General features: G+C 32.9%; 1 protein-coding gene across 1 annotated transcript in view; it reads right to left on the reverse strand.

Moving 5' to 3' along the window:
- Window positions 1-12,105: 12,105 nt before the first annotated feature.
- Window positions 12,106-14,010, reverse strand: part of LOC111421935 (endoplasmic reticulum metallopeptidase 1-like) — a 32,191-nt gene continuing 30,286 nt past the window's right edge. The window contains exon 8 of the mRNA XM_023055131.2: window positions 12,106-12,855. Coding sequence (XP_022910899.1) covers window positions 12,196-12,855 — 660 coding nt within the window. The 3' untranslated portion in view covers window positions 12,106-12,195. The remainder of the gene's footprint in view (window positions 12,856-14,010) is intronic.

A 14,010-nucleotide genomic window follows, 5' to 3' on the forward strand; every position in this document is an offset into this window, starting at 1 on the left:
GTTTCTGATTCATGATTACGTTTTGTATTTTCTCACTAATACAACGTATGTATAAAGTGAATGTATTGTTATCGTGCAAAAAGTCTTCTAAATTTTTCATTTTGAAATGATCTGTAAATGATGGTGTATTTTTAGTGGCGCCTCACAGATTAATACAATTCTTACCTGCTTTTCAATAAGGTATTGCAACATAATCTTCTTCTTCCTTCTCATATCCCATTTATGCTCTACAGCATTGGGTACAATAACTCTAAAATACAAGTAACTTTCCAAGAACACTTTCCGTCAACCGTAAATGACACCTAAGTTGAGCTCATGTCGAATTCCTTTTATATAAACTTGCATATTAAATAAAAAAGTTATTAAAACGCAGTATGTATCTTTATAATTATGAAATACATTCAGATATCACCGTTCACTAAAACTTTATTTAATCACAAATAATTTTTTTTCCCTAAATCTGTTACTTTAAATTGAGATAAATCAGTCAAATGTAATACAAGCTTTTATAATCATGATATAAATTCATATATAAAATTTCAATCAACTTACGTAACCAGTAAAAAAGTATTTTATCCGAAGGTTTCAGTTATTTTCCTTTATCTTACGTTATTTTAGTTTATTTTCAGTGTTAATTATCGAAATCTTTTAAAATGCTATAGTCCATCATCTATCGTTTAGCTAATGTTGTAAGTGCATCATTGTCATATTATAATGCGGGATTATTATCACGGCTGTCCTGAATAATTCGGTGTTAGTTGTTGAGGACCATGCCCTTAAGTTTTTAAGTTATATTATCCTTTTTCATCCTGGTCCTCTTCAACCATACACTTTCCCTTGAAGGATGAATCTCAAAAAGTGACATTTAGAAGATATTCCAGTTTTCTTCTCTTGGTGGTGTTTATCATTTCCAAATCCTTCCCAATTCGCTTCATCACTGTTCTATTAGTTACTCTTCTATAAAGTCACATTTCGAAAGCTGAGGGTCTTCTTTGTGTAGCCTCACGATTCCACTCGTTAGGAAAGCATCGACAATACATACTAAAGAGTCTGACTTTGATATCTATTTCGAGGTTGTGATCAGTTTAGCCATCTGGTTGAAGCCCGCTCTTATTTTCTCTATTCTGCACCTTATCTCCTGATAGTGGTCCCAATCCTTCCGTAATCACGGTCCCCTGGTAGGATAACTGTTATTGTGTCGTTAACTATTAATCGTTTCTTCAAACTGTATCCTTACTAATCACAATCAACTTGGTCTTACTAATGGTTATGCGTTTATGGAGTTTACGGCTAGATCTGGTGTTCCTCAGGGCTCAAATCTAGGCCCCCTACTATTTCTTATCTTCTTGAATGACCTTTTAGACAAATTCCCATCTAGCGTACCAGCTTATGCGAAATATCTGAAACTATTCCGACCTATTTATTCGGACTGTATTGTTATAAGTTTTCAGTCGGACTTGGAGTTGGTGGAATGGTGTAACCGTTATCAGCTAAAGATTAATGCGGTGCCGTTAGTTTTATACGTAGGCTGTCTCCTCTTCCATCTTCTTATTATATAGAAGGTGTTCTTCTTGGGAAACTATCTACAATCAAGGATCTGGGAGTTACTTCTGACCGCAAATTGTCTTTTGTACCACATATTGAAGATATTGCATCTTCTGCAGCGAGGATGCTTGGTTTCGTTTTACGCACCTTGCGTGCCTTTTCGGACATAAGTGTGTACAAGTCCCTGTTTTTGACCTTTATATTGTCCAAAATGGAATATGGCTCTGTAATTTGGTCACCACAATATGTGTATCATAGACTTATATTGGAAATAATTCAGAGGAGATTTCTCAAACATTTGTCTTTACGCTTGGATGGATAATACCCGGATGGTAGATTACGCATCTCTGCTGCAACGTCATAACTTTTCTGCACTGGACGTGAGAAGAGATGACCAGTGTATCAAGTTTTTACAAAAGTTAGTGCAAAGTTAATTGGATTGTGGTTGGTTGTTGTCGCGGATCATTTTCGCAGTGTCTACGCGTATACTACATAGTACCAATGAGTTTTATCTGAGAAATTGCAGATCCAATATTTTAACCAACTCCCTGGTGCAGAGGATGTGTAAACTAACTAACAATAATAGTGTAGGAGTGTTTATGTGAGTTATATTTGTTTTATAGCATGTGCTATTTCTTTTGTTTTCTTGTATTGTCCTGTAATTGGTCTCTGTTGGGCAATAAAGTGAATTCTTATTGATATTAATATTAATCTCTAATATTAGAGTATTGATATTAATCTCTGTAATACCTGTATTGGCTACTGACATCGCATCTCATATTTTCACGGTTCTGTATATTATTCAAACGTTTGCATGCAGTAGGATCCCTATGTTGGTATTCTTTAGTGGCTTCCTTGAATATTTCTTCTAATTGTGAGTAGAAAACGAATAAAAGTGGATAAAAATCTTGATTGCCCATTATGCTTTTCTGTTGATTGATCTTAATGGTAGTTGATTGGTTCCAGTAGAGGTTACGTATGATCTTAAGATTTTTCTCATCCATCCCCGTGTTTTCCAAAGATAAATTTCTTGCATTCTAAGAGAGACTGTGTCAATGAAGATAGTGTTAGGTGAGTAATGCGATGGGAAGCATATATAAGTGGTGAGTAATATAAGGTTTTTGACTTTGATATTTGAGTATTCAGTTCACAAATAGCGAGAAAGTCTTCGTACTACCATTACCTATACAATTCTCGGTAATTACGAATAAAAATGCATATTACAAATATTCCTCAGAATATTTTTCCACATTTTTCGGTTCCAGAACTGGACCTGGATGCATCCTTTCTCTAATACGCCGAAATTGCTTCTTAGGTTGCTCTTGTTAATTGATCGATTAACTCTGGGATTATACCAGTGTTGCCGTAAAATTCATTTAAAACCCCACGACAGAAGAGATAAGTCGATTTGCCATACAAGACGAACATTTAATACGTACTTACGTATTACATGTCTTTGTAAGATCTGTGTTGTGTAGATTGCACTAAATCATTAATCATTACATTTCTCTCTCTGTTTTTCCTGTTTACTTACTCAGTCCTTGAACCTCGCTTCGAGGAGCAGTACTTTCATAAAGAAATATAATTTTGATAGGAAATGCCAGTTCTTATATCTGCTTTTTATCATTTCCATTTATCTAGTGTACCATTACATCGTTTGTTGTACATACCCCTTGAAATAATTACATAATAAACGCTATTGGAAAATTGGATTAAAGAATCCTGAAATACTAGGCTTCAGCAGCAAGAGCACTAAGAAAAACTCCTTCAACATCTCGAAGTGGATAGATATGAGGAGAGAAATCACATATCTAGTAGTAATAATTAACGGGAACCTGAAAATTAGGAAAATTAGCTACAAAAAGAGTAAGTATTTTGAAAAGAACTGGAATTAAGCTATATTTCAGCATGAGGCGATAGTCGCCACTTTCAGTAGCAACAAAAAAAAAGATAATATAAGCCATTATAACGCCATAGATAACATATGGAGAAAAACTGTTGATAAGCCACTAGAACGTGAAGAAATTTGAATCGTTTAGAAGTAGATTTCCGTGTTCAAGAGCGAATACTCCATTCAGATACGCTGGAAGCAAGACGAAAGAAAGCAGTGTGATATGTATCATTTTTCTTTCTACTGGATTCCTTCTGGATCTTAAGATAACAAGCGTTGGAAGGAAAGTTGAAGAAGACTGCTCCTCAAGAGAGGTTAGTGATGGAGGAGTATAAACATGCATAATTTTTCAATTCAATTCAAATCAATTTATTTAGTTCAAAAATACAGCACAATATCAATACACAAAAAAATAAGAAAACTAATTTTAAAAAATTTTCAATTACAAAGCAATTTACTAGTTGATTTAAGTGTTAAAACACTTGTTGATCTTCCAGCAAATACTATTTTATAGTGAAAACCAAATAATTTAGCCAAGCAATATAAAAAAATGGAAAATCGAACTCTAAACTAACATTTAACCCAATCACGAAAGTACAATTTTATACAATTCCTTTAAAATAATATTTGAAATGAAATCCTTTAGGCCGCGTTCCCACTTGTCGGATGTCGTGATCCGTTCTTGATCCCACTTGTCGGATGAATGTGAACAGCTCCATATAAAACGTGATGCCACTACAAAATCCGACATTTTATCGGGTAAGACATCCGACAAGTGGTAAAATACCTTTGGAAGAAGAAATAATAGTATAGTTAATGGTTGAAGATTGTAGTTCATAAGAAGATACATAGTTATAAATCCTATGAACTATGAAAGAAAAGTTTGCCTGTCCTATAGCCTTAATACGTACAGAAACATTTGATTTTTGCAACATATTAGATCTGGTGGAATAAAGATGATTTGGCAGCACATTAGATTTTGATAAATGTATCTACAGATAGCAGTAATATATAAGTGTTTAATTGTTAGATCTGTTGATTCCGCGGACAGAGTATCACTGGAAGACCTGCTTGGCCTGAATAATGAAATCCGCTTTCTGATTAAAAATAATAATACTTGCACACGATGAAGGTACTTTTCCGCTGCATTACGCCAAGCTAACAAACCAAAGCAAATCACCGACTGAACAAAGGAATAACAAACGACCTTTAGATACTGCCAATCTACACAATTTCTCAACGTTAAGAATAAAGATAGTAATCCGCGGATACGCTTAACTACCAAGTCAATACGAAAATTTCATGTAAATATAGCATCCACTATGAATCTCAAGTACAGCAACAATTACGACCACCGGTTACGCAATCTTTATTATAAACACGAATCTCATTAAAATTTAGAGGGTAATTGTAAGTTTGGAACATCAAAATGTGGGATTTTGTGGGATTCAAGGACAGATAATTATTATCCAGGCAGTACTTAATAAAAGATATATGTCTAGTAGCAGTAGTAGCAACGTCATCCCGTTAAAGTCTGGAAACCAGCAAGCGAAGGACCCAGAGTTGATCCCTACGAAACTCCGCACGAAACATTGCGGCTACCACAGTGTTATTGATTGACAGCAACAACCTGTGTTCTATTAGATAAATAAGAACGGATAAGAAATATACCCCCTCTAATGTCATACAAATCCAAATTGGCAATCAGTATATTATGAGCCACAGTATCAAATTCCATTGCCAAATCCAAAAATATTCTTATAATGGGAGCAGAAGCATCGAATGCATCGCTGATTTTATTCGTGAATACAACAAAAACATCATCAACCCCTTCAACCCCATTCCTTGACGAAAACCATACTGACAACGGAATAGAATGTTGCAGGAATTTAAAGTGTTTTATAATTGACCTTTTAAAATTTTTTCAAAAATTTTTGATATAAAAGAGATGGGATTATTTGTTCGTTCTGCGACACAACCTGTTTTATGTGGAATAACAACGGCTTTTTTTTTTAAACATGTGATAAACATCCCTGTGCTAAGCACTCATTTATTAAAATTGATAATGGAATAGAGATAGTACCTTTTAATTTATTTATTATAGTTGCTGATAGGTTATGTACGTCTTTAGATGAACTGCTTTTTAAGGACCCAATAATGTCAATAACATCACATTCAGTAGTCGGTTTCCAGAATAAACTTTTAGAAATTGAACTTATGTTATGGTTAAAGTTCTTGTCGTTGATGTTATACTCTGCGACAGATTTTTTAACAGAAGAGTTTCTCCGACAGATGAGAAATATGCATTAAATTCATTTGCAATTTTATGTGGGCTTTCCAATGTGTTCTCGTCCTGGGTCACAATCTTTGTAATTTTGGGTACCGTTTCTCGTAAATTAAGAGATAGTTTGGCAACAGACCACAGCTGTCTATTAGTCATCGATTCAACTATTTTACATTTAGGTAAAATAATTAAACTTGGCGGTCTTAGTCAAATTATTAACTCTGTTAGATTGAGCCTTATAAAAATCATAACTTTGAATTGATCTACTCTCGGTGCCAAAAGTCAAGACACTTTAGAGATCGATATATTCGCAACCGTTCGATAATAAAAATTGTGGCAATTGATACTTTACACCAAAGTTATCCAAGTTAGTTACATCATCAGATATTAAGGTGGTAATGTTGCTTGCTGAGTCAAATGATACTTAGTTGATTGTTTAGAGAATTGTTTGTTTAACAAATGTGTTAGTTGAATGTTGTTGAATTGTGCGACTTTAAGGGTCTGAGCGTCTCTGAGCGTATCAAGAAATTCAACATTTATTCTAGGCAAAGTATCTGCAACTACGTTGGAATCACTCTTAATGTACCTTATATCCGAGATAAATTGAGCGATATAATTAAGATACTGCCAATCTACACAATTTTTCCAATACTGCCAATTTGACGAGGCGCTCTTCTTCTTCGATTTTTTATTCGATTTTTTTGTGGTCTATATAAACCACGAATTGATTTCCGTACAGGAAATGTTTGAAGAATGTAATAGCAGCATAAATTGATAATAATTTTCTGTCAAAGGTAGAGTAATTTATTTGGGCTGAAGATAAGTTTTGAGAAAAGAATCCTAGTGGATGATTTTTGTTATTAAAATTTTGCGACAGGACGGCTTCTATTCAATTGCTAGAAGCGTCAGTAGTTAGCATGTACGATGTGCATTGAGATGGATGAGCGAGTGTACTATAATTTGCTAAAATGTTGTTCGCACTCGAAAAAGAAACATCTTGTTCTTTTGACCAAGTAGTGATTCATTTAACTTTTTGCAAATTTAAATGTTTTGAAAGATTATGTAATGGAGCAAAAACTGTAGAAACGTTAGGTAGAGAGCGATGATAAAAGTTTATCATGCCAAGAAATCGTTGTAACTATTTAAGCGTGCTAAGTTTAAATCGCTTATCCCTTGAATTTTAACTTCTAAAGGACGAATACCTTCAGAAGAAACACGGTGGCCCAGAAAATCTAAAGTGTAAATAAATATACAAACTTCAATGTGAAGTTTGTATATTAATGCTGTAGGTGTTGAGTCTCTCGAATAATTGTTGCAAATGGAACTAATGTTCTTCGTGATTACTACTCGCAAATAAAATATCGTCGAGGTATACGAAAACGAAATCAAGACCAGTAAGTACCTCGTTTATAAATCTTTGAAATGTCTGTGCGGCGTTTCGATGACCGAAAGGCGTTCCAGTAAACTCAAAAAGACCGAATGGTGTTCTTATGGCTGTTTTGTAATCATATCCCTCTTCTACTGGTGGTATGCTTTTACCAGATGTACCTTAGAATAAATTTGACAATCATGTAAATGTAAATTCTGGTATAGTAATATTATTCAATTGTCTGTGATCTCCACATACCTCGCACACAGCACGCTACATGTTATCAATTTTTCCAAGTTATGTTTCTCTTTTTTTAGAGCGATTTAAGCCAATTATAAATTAAAAAGAAACAGAAATAAGTCATGTGGGGAGAGGAGGGTGCCGTCCAATAGAAAAAGATAGTACGTGCAAGACAGGACGTCGCGCCTTTATTTCTTTATGTAGGTAAGATAAAGGCGCAACATACTGTCTGGAACGCACTATCTTTTCCGATTGGATATATTTTCCGCGAAACTATATGGAATATCGAAAAAATAAAATATGCTCGTCATTAAGAACACATCAAGCTACTACCTGTTAAAAATTAAAATTTTTTCGTCAGATAGTTTTTAAGAAAAAAAGACGCTAAATGGACAAAGTTGTCGGCGCCGTAAAAAATCGGGTACATTTTTTCATTTAACTCGCGATAAAAAGAAAACCGCTGATCCGAAAATGTTCAAATTAACATATGTTACGCAGAAATGTTCAGTAATTACAACAAACGTTACTGCAATTTTTTTTATGTAGCGGTTGCGAAGTTATCGATCTCCAAAGTGACAGGCCTTGACTTTTGGCACGGATAGTGGTGTGCATATACGACCTAAACAACTGGTTCTTTTTATGGATATCAGATAGGACCTCATTGGTTATCTATATCTTTTTTAAACTCTGAGTTCGCGATTCTTTTCTTATATGTAGCAGAAATTAGTGAGCTTTTTAAAAAATTGATATAATTTGCAAAATTATTGTCAATATCCAAAGCATCATCATACTTCCAATTGGAATTTATAATTACGTTCCGTAACTTTTCGTAATTAATACAAGAGAGTGTCTGATCAAGTACATCGTTTCTTGATTGCGAATCAATATCCAAAGAAATGCTGAAAATGCAAGGTAAGTAGTCAGTTATTCCAAAAGATAAAATCAACGAAATAATCTTACTGCGCGGAACTCTAGTTTTAATGAAATAGTGATCTAAACATGACTCAAAAGCACCAAAAATTCTAGTGGGTTTAGAAATACATTGAAGGAATCCATTTTCAGAAAGTATATTCAAATAAGTATCGGTAAAAGTATTCTCTAAGTTCAAGGTATCTATATTAATATCGCCTCTGAAAATTTAAAAACCTAATTTGTAGAGAAGTATAAAGGCGTAGTACAAAGAATATAATAGACAGAGGAAGAATTTTGTTGATCGGGGTTTATCTCCAATGTGACTCTACCCTGCTGATTATGGTAAGGGCTGTTAGTAGATTCCTAATCCCCATAGCTAACTCAGTATGCATCGCGGTTCTTGCAGGTGATGAACTAACTTAAAAAAAGTTTTTCAGTTTCATCTGAATGTAAATCTATAGAATAAAATGAAGTTCTATTGTCTTGTTTTTTTTTTCTTTAGTTCTACAATCCTATGTGGATTTTAGCCTCCCTCAGCAACCTGTCGTCATTGTTCAACACCTCCTCGTAAATCCTCCTCTGCTACCATTTTCCATGTCCTTTGTGGTATCCCTTGTTCATCGTAGCCTATTTACCTTTATAAAACGCACTGTAACCTCGTCCCCTCGTGTTAGCCACCTCGTGGTTGGGCTGAAAATCTTACGGAGTATCTTTCGTTCAAACAATCTCAGCGTTTTATTGTATATTCTAAAGTTGGTCTTTCTGCTGCCGATTTTTGAGTGTATCAAACTTTTATTGAACTTAAAGAATCTCTATTGTATTATCTTAAAAAATGTCTTGTTCGTAAAATATTTATTACGGATAAATTGTTAAAAAAGGGATAACCCAATTCAATTTTGAAATTGAATAATTTATCCTTTAATATAAAAAAAAACTAAAAAAAGTCTTTTAAATCAAATAGATTGTGTTTATTGAAAAAATTTCTATTCATATTGAATGTGTCAATGAATAAAACAAAGGTTAATTTCCATTCCAATATTTTATTTTTGCAATCTTCAAAAATCTGGTCGGATTGCATAACAAAAAATATCATTCATAAAGATGAAGTCATTGATATATGACATGTTTCTGAGACAATTAAAACTTCCTATGAAAAAATTAACAGCGTATTAACCAGAAAAACATTAACACAAGTTATAAAGTGTGATCAACAAGAATACATAATCTGTCGATTAAATAATAAAAAGAATTTTAATTAATAAGAAGAATTCATAATGTATTGATTTTGAATTTTAAGCAATAAATGCATGTGTTTATTCTATTCTTGTTTTCTAGAAAATAATTTTGGATCCAATAATATTAATTAATTTTTAAATGATAAAAAATCAGTTTATGTTAAATTTTAATGTATTGTTTACATAAAATCATTCTAATAATAGATAATTGATTTAAAGTGAATCAGCCAAAACGCATTCTTTTCCAGACAAAGCATACAGACGTTTCGAATATTAATTAGGTGGAAGTAAAATACCGGTTTGCGTATATTTTAACACATTGCAAGCATTTTTTTGCAGTCGCGGAATTTCGAGTGGGTTCAATGTCTTTATCATGTCTCAACTATCATTTTCCTTACAAGTTTATTAATTTATTGTTGTTAATATTTAAAGTATTCCCTATACATATATAAATGTTTCCTTGAGTTTGTTTATGAAATGAAGTTATCTTGTTTAGTATAAAAATTGAAAAGGATGTTATGGAATTGTGTCTTCATTGCCAATATGGGCAGGGTATATGGTTACAGTTGGAATGAGATCACAACGGTGCGTTCGGTGGCCGTTTATCACGTCGCTACGTATTCATAACACATTGTTTGCCTTCGCCATTAGAACATTTTCACCATGCGGACGAAGCGGTGCTGCCGCTGGGTGGGGACGACATGGACACTTACGTATTATGGTCACGGAGGAACACGTCAAAGGCACTGGCGTTCCTCACCCAGCACGTGCCTCCTGGAGGAAGTAGGTGTTGGCAACGGCAAGCCAAAAAGCACCCTCGTTACCAGTGGATGACCAGTGTATCATCGACCATCGACTGTGTTCAAACTATCCCAAAACAAGTTTGTGTTTAAACTCCAGTAAAAAAAAATTTTTTTGGTTGAAGAAACAGGAAAAGGAAATGGATTCAAAAATAATTTTTTTCGATTTTGAAGATGATGTGAAACAGAGAAGGCAAGATGTCGGCATAGCTGAAAGAAATTGGATCCCGGCTATGTTGCATCAGGCCAACTTATGTTTTGCGATTGCAACATTATGGAATCTGAAAATTATTTCTTATTTTTTGAGTAAGTTAAAAAAAGTGTTAATTAGATAATGAAACCAAAAATAGAATATTTATAACTTTATTATTGAATAACGTCACCTTGATATAAACGATTCAAAACGTTTACTATTTTCGTTAAATAGTAAAAAATCGCGAATTGGTGTTCGATCTATCACAATGTCTACAAAAACGATTTCTTTTTGAAAAACATTTTTAAATATTTTTCCAAACTCAATTTGTCGTTGTCTAATTGCACCAGTAGCTTTGTTTGTCTGTAAAACCATTTGAGCAAACTATAAAAAGTGGTGTATAGTGAAATCTGGTTTTCAGACGATAACAGCTAAGCAAACGCCGGACAATTAGTACATTGGCCGGCAACGAATCGGTGAAATAGTACCGGGAGGAATGGAAAAAATATTACGCAACAACCTCTAAACTCTCTACCAGTAAAAATTTGTTAAATTTTTTATTCTACAGTCGGCAAATGATATGTACTACGTTTTAATTTCTTATTTTCTCGTTAATTTACACTTCGCATTTGTACTAAATATTCTAATTCAGCAAAAATATACAATCGTATTAAGCCACTGCGTTTGTTTGTTGTTATTTATTTATTTTTTTAATATAAATATTTTTAATATGTCCTCTACGTTGCACTTGGATTAATGGACGAAATGCTTTTGCGTAAATCGCTAGGATAATAGCGAAAACGTACGTTGGAGAAACACGTTTAGAAATATCACCAAATTATCAAAAAAAACCAAAACTTGTAAATAACACGGTGATTAAGCAATATCATCGAAATCGCTTATGTTCGCAATTACCTAGAAGTATTAACACCTAAACATTTTTATCTTCAAAACAATTAGATTATTGTCTCAAAATTACAACCTTGAAATTCATTTAACTTAATAATTTTTTATTTAAACGTATTTCATCCAACGTTTCTTCAAAAAATTTAATACAAATTCATTTAAATCTACTTCGAAATCTATAATCTACATACTTTCAAGTCCGCGGATTTATTGCTACGTTAAAATCGAACGCGAAAATTTTCGTGTCCGACCAAGTTCCAAGTCCACACCCGGGACCTGATCGGAATAGAAAAATCACAAATCACTATTCATATCACGACGGTCGACTCCCCGAAGCCGCCACGGCCGTAAATGGCGAACGAATATCGTCCATCGTCAATTTTAAATATGAAAAGTTAATTGAGGAAACGCTTCCTTTTCCACAAGGCATCGAAATGAGTCATCATCCATCACGTCTTTATGTGTCATTTATATTTAAAGAAGACGCATTCATATCTCTAAGCAGTCATACATCCAAGTTTGAATCGATAATAATATATAAATATTATAATTCGAAAAATTTACATCGAGTAAACAAAAATAATAAAAAAAAACAAATCATAATAAAATAAAAAAATCTATTTCCAAAATAACAGTCTAAATACAAAAAATGTATTACCCCGGAAAAACCGAGAAAATTAACTCATTTTTTTAACATACGTAAATTGTTCTCTTTACATAACAATAACAATCAACTACGTTATCACAAAAAAAAATTATAATCTTTCAATAACAACCTTTCCTTTTTTGAACTATTCTTTGATCAATATTCTAAATCAATTTAAAGAACCCACGACTCATAAGATGCTGACCAAGAAGTTATGGCCGTCCACGATGGGAATTTATTTAAAAATTCTTGGAATTGTTTAGTTGAAACCTTAGAAGAACCGAAAAAGTACTGTCCTCCAACGGCCAAATCAACAATCGGTCCTTGATGACCTTTAGGAACTACAAAATCCATGGCAAGATTTAAAGGTACGTGTTTAATTCCGACACCGTAAAACACGAAATAATTGTCTCTTCCGTTCCAAGGAGTTGCTGACACGAGAGGTTCACTGGGTAAACTCCAATTGCGAAGTTGAACTCCGGGAACTGGAGAAAACATCACTGACGTTTGAACTGGACCGTCCAATTTAATTGTAATTCGCTCTCCGACATCTATTTTATATCTTGTAATGTTCGCGGTAACTTGCTTTTCTAAATTTGGTGGAGGTGCCGAGATAAAATGAGTTTTCCAAATCATACTCATCACCGGAACTAGGTAAGGTAATCCACAAAACAAGTATTTTTTGCAGTCTTCGTCCACTGGATTTGCTACGTACATTTCAGGAACGTATCTGTGTACTGAATAAGGGCTATTTATGTCCATGTCTATTACCCAATAACCAGAAGATGTTTTTGGGGCATCACCGGAATTATCATGCATTGTTCTTTGCACGTGCTAAAACATTATTTTAATTAAAAATTATTGAACAAAAAATTATAAATTATTGGCCACTTTTTATTTAAAAGTATTCAAATGTTCATGCTTCGGAAACAGAAACTTACCGTTAAATAAATTGAGTTATAGCAAAAATTTCAAAATAATTAAATCTAATATAATAAATTTAAAATATGTTATCGGATTTACACAAACTCAAACATTAATTAAAATATTTGTAAAAATTAATATAAATTATCTTGAATCCGCATTCTGTTTGATAAAATCTTAACGATTTTTTGCATTTTTTGAATTAATATAACTAAATATTTAATTATAACATATTAAATAGCATCGAGGTGAAAATGTTCTGGGCGATCAAATAAAAAAGTATTCAAAATCACCATAAATTTTAAGCTTATTACAAAATTTCTAAAACATTTTTTAGTTAGAAATATAAAATTATTAGTATTTGTATTATAATGGAGAGCGTTGATTCTGATAAGCTATGAGAAGTCTGCATTAACATTCATATAAAAAAATTATAGACAGCAGAAAAGTACACAAAAATAAGTTATTTAAACTTTAAAATATGAACTAGAAGCATCACTATGGTGCAGTGCATTGAAGCTGGTCATTAACAAGATCAACCATCAATTTACATCTCATAATTTTTATGCTAATTTACAATTACTATGTAAAGGCCAAGGTTTCACACGCTAATATGAGGAGTCGTTTCACGCTTTGTGCTCTGCTTTTTCGCACTCACAACACCAGATTGAAGGGTTTTCTTCTCCTATAATCTTTAAGGAATCTATGATAATAATTTAGAAGTCCCAAAAATGCTCTTATATCCCTTATTTTCCGTGGTTTTGGAAAACTCTTAATTTGTTCTAGTCTCTTTGTATCCATTTTAATTCTCGTTTGATTAATTTTGAAAAAAATTAGATTTATTTATGTTCATTTTCATTCCGTTATCGGCTAAAGTTGAAAATATAATTTTTACATGCTTTAATTGTTCTTCTTCAGTGTTAGAAAAAATTAAAATATAATTAAAGCTAAATGACTGTAAACGGTAAACATTCCCATTTATTTTAAACGCATAATATTTTTTAGATTCTTTGGAAAGTTTTATTAACCAGAAAGCTGCTGTTAAATCTATTTTAGTGAAATATT

Source organism: Onthophagus taurus, chromosome 7, assembly GCF_036711975.1.
Source record: "Onthophagus taurus isolate NC chromosome 7, IU_Otau_3.0, whole genome shotgun sequence".
NCBI classification, from domain to species: domain Eukaryota; kingdom Metazoa; phylum Arthropoda; class Insecta; order Coleoptera; family Scarabaeidae; genus Onthophagus; species Onthophagus taurus.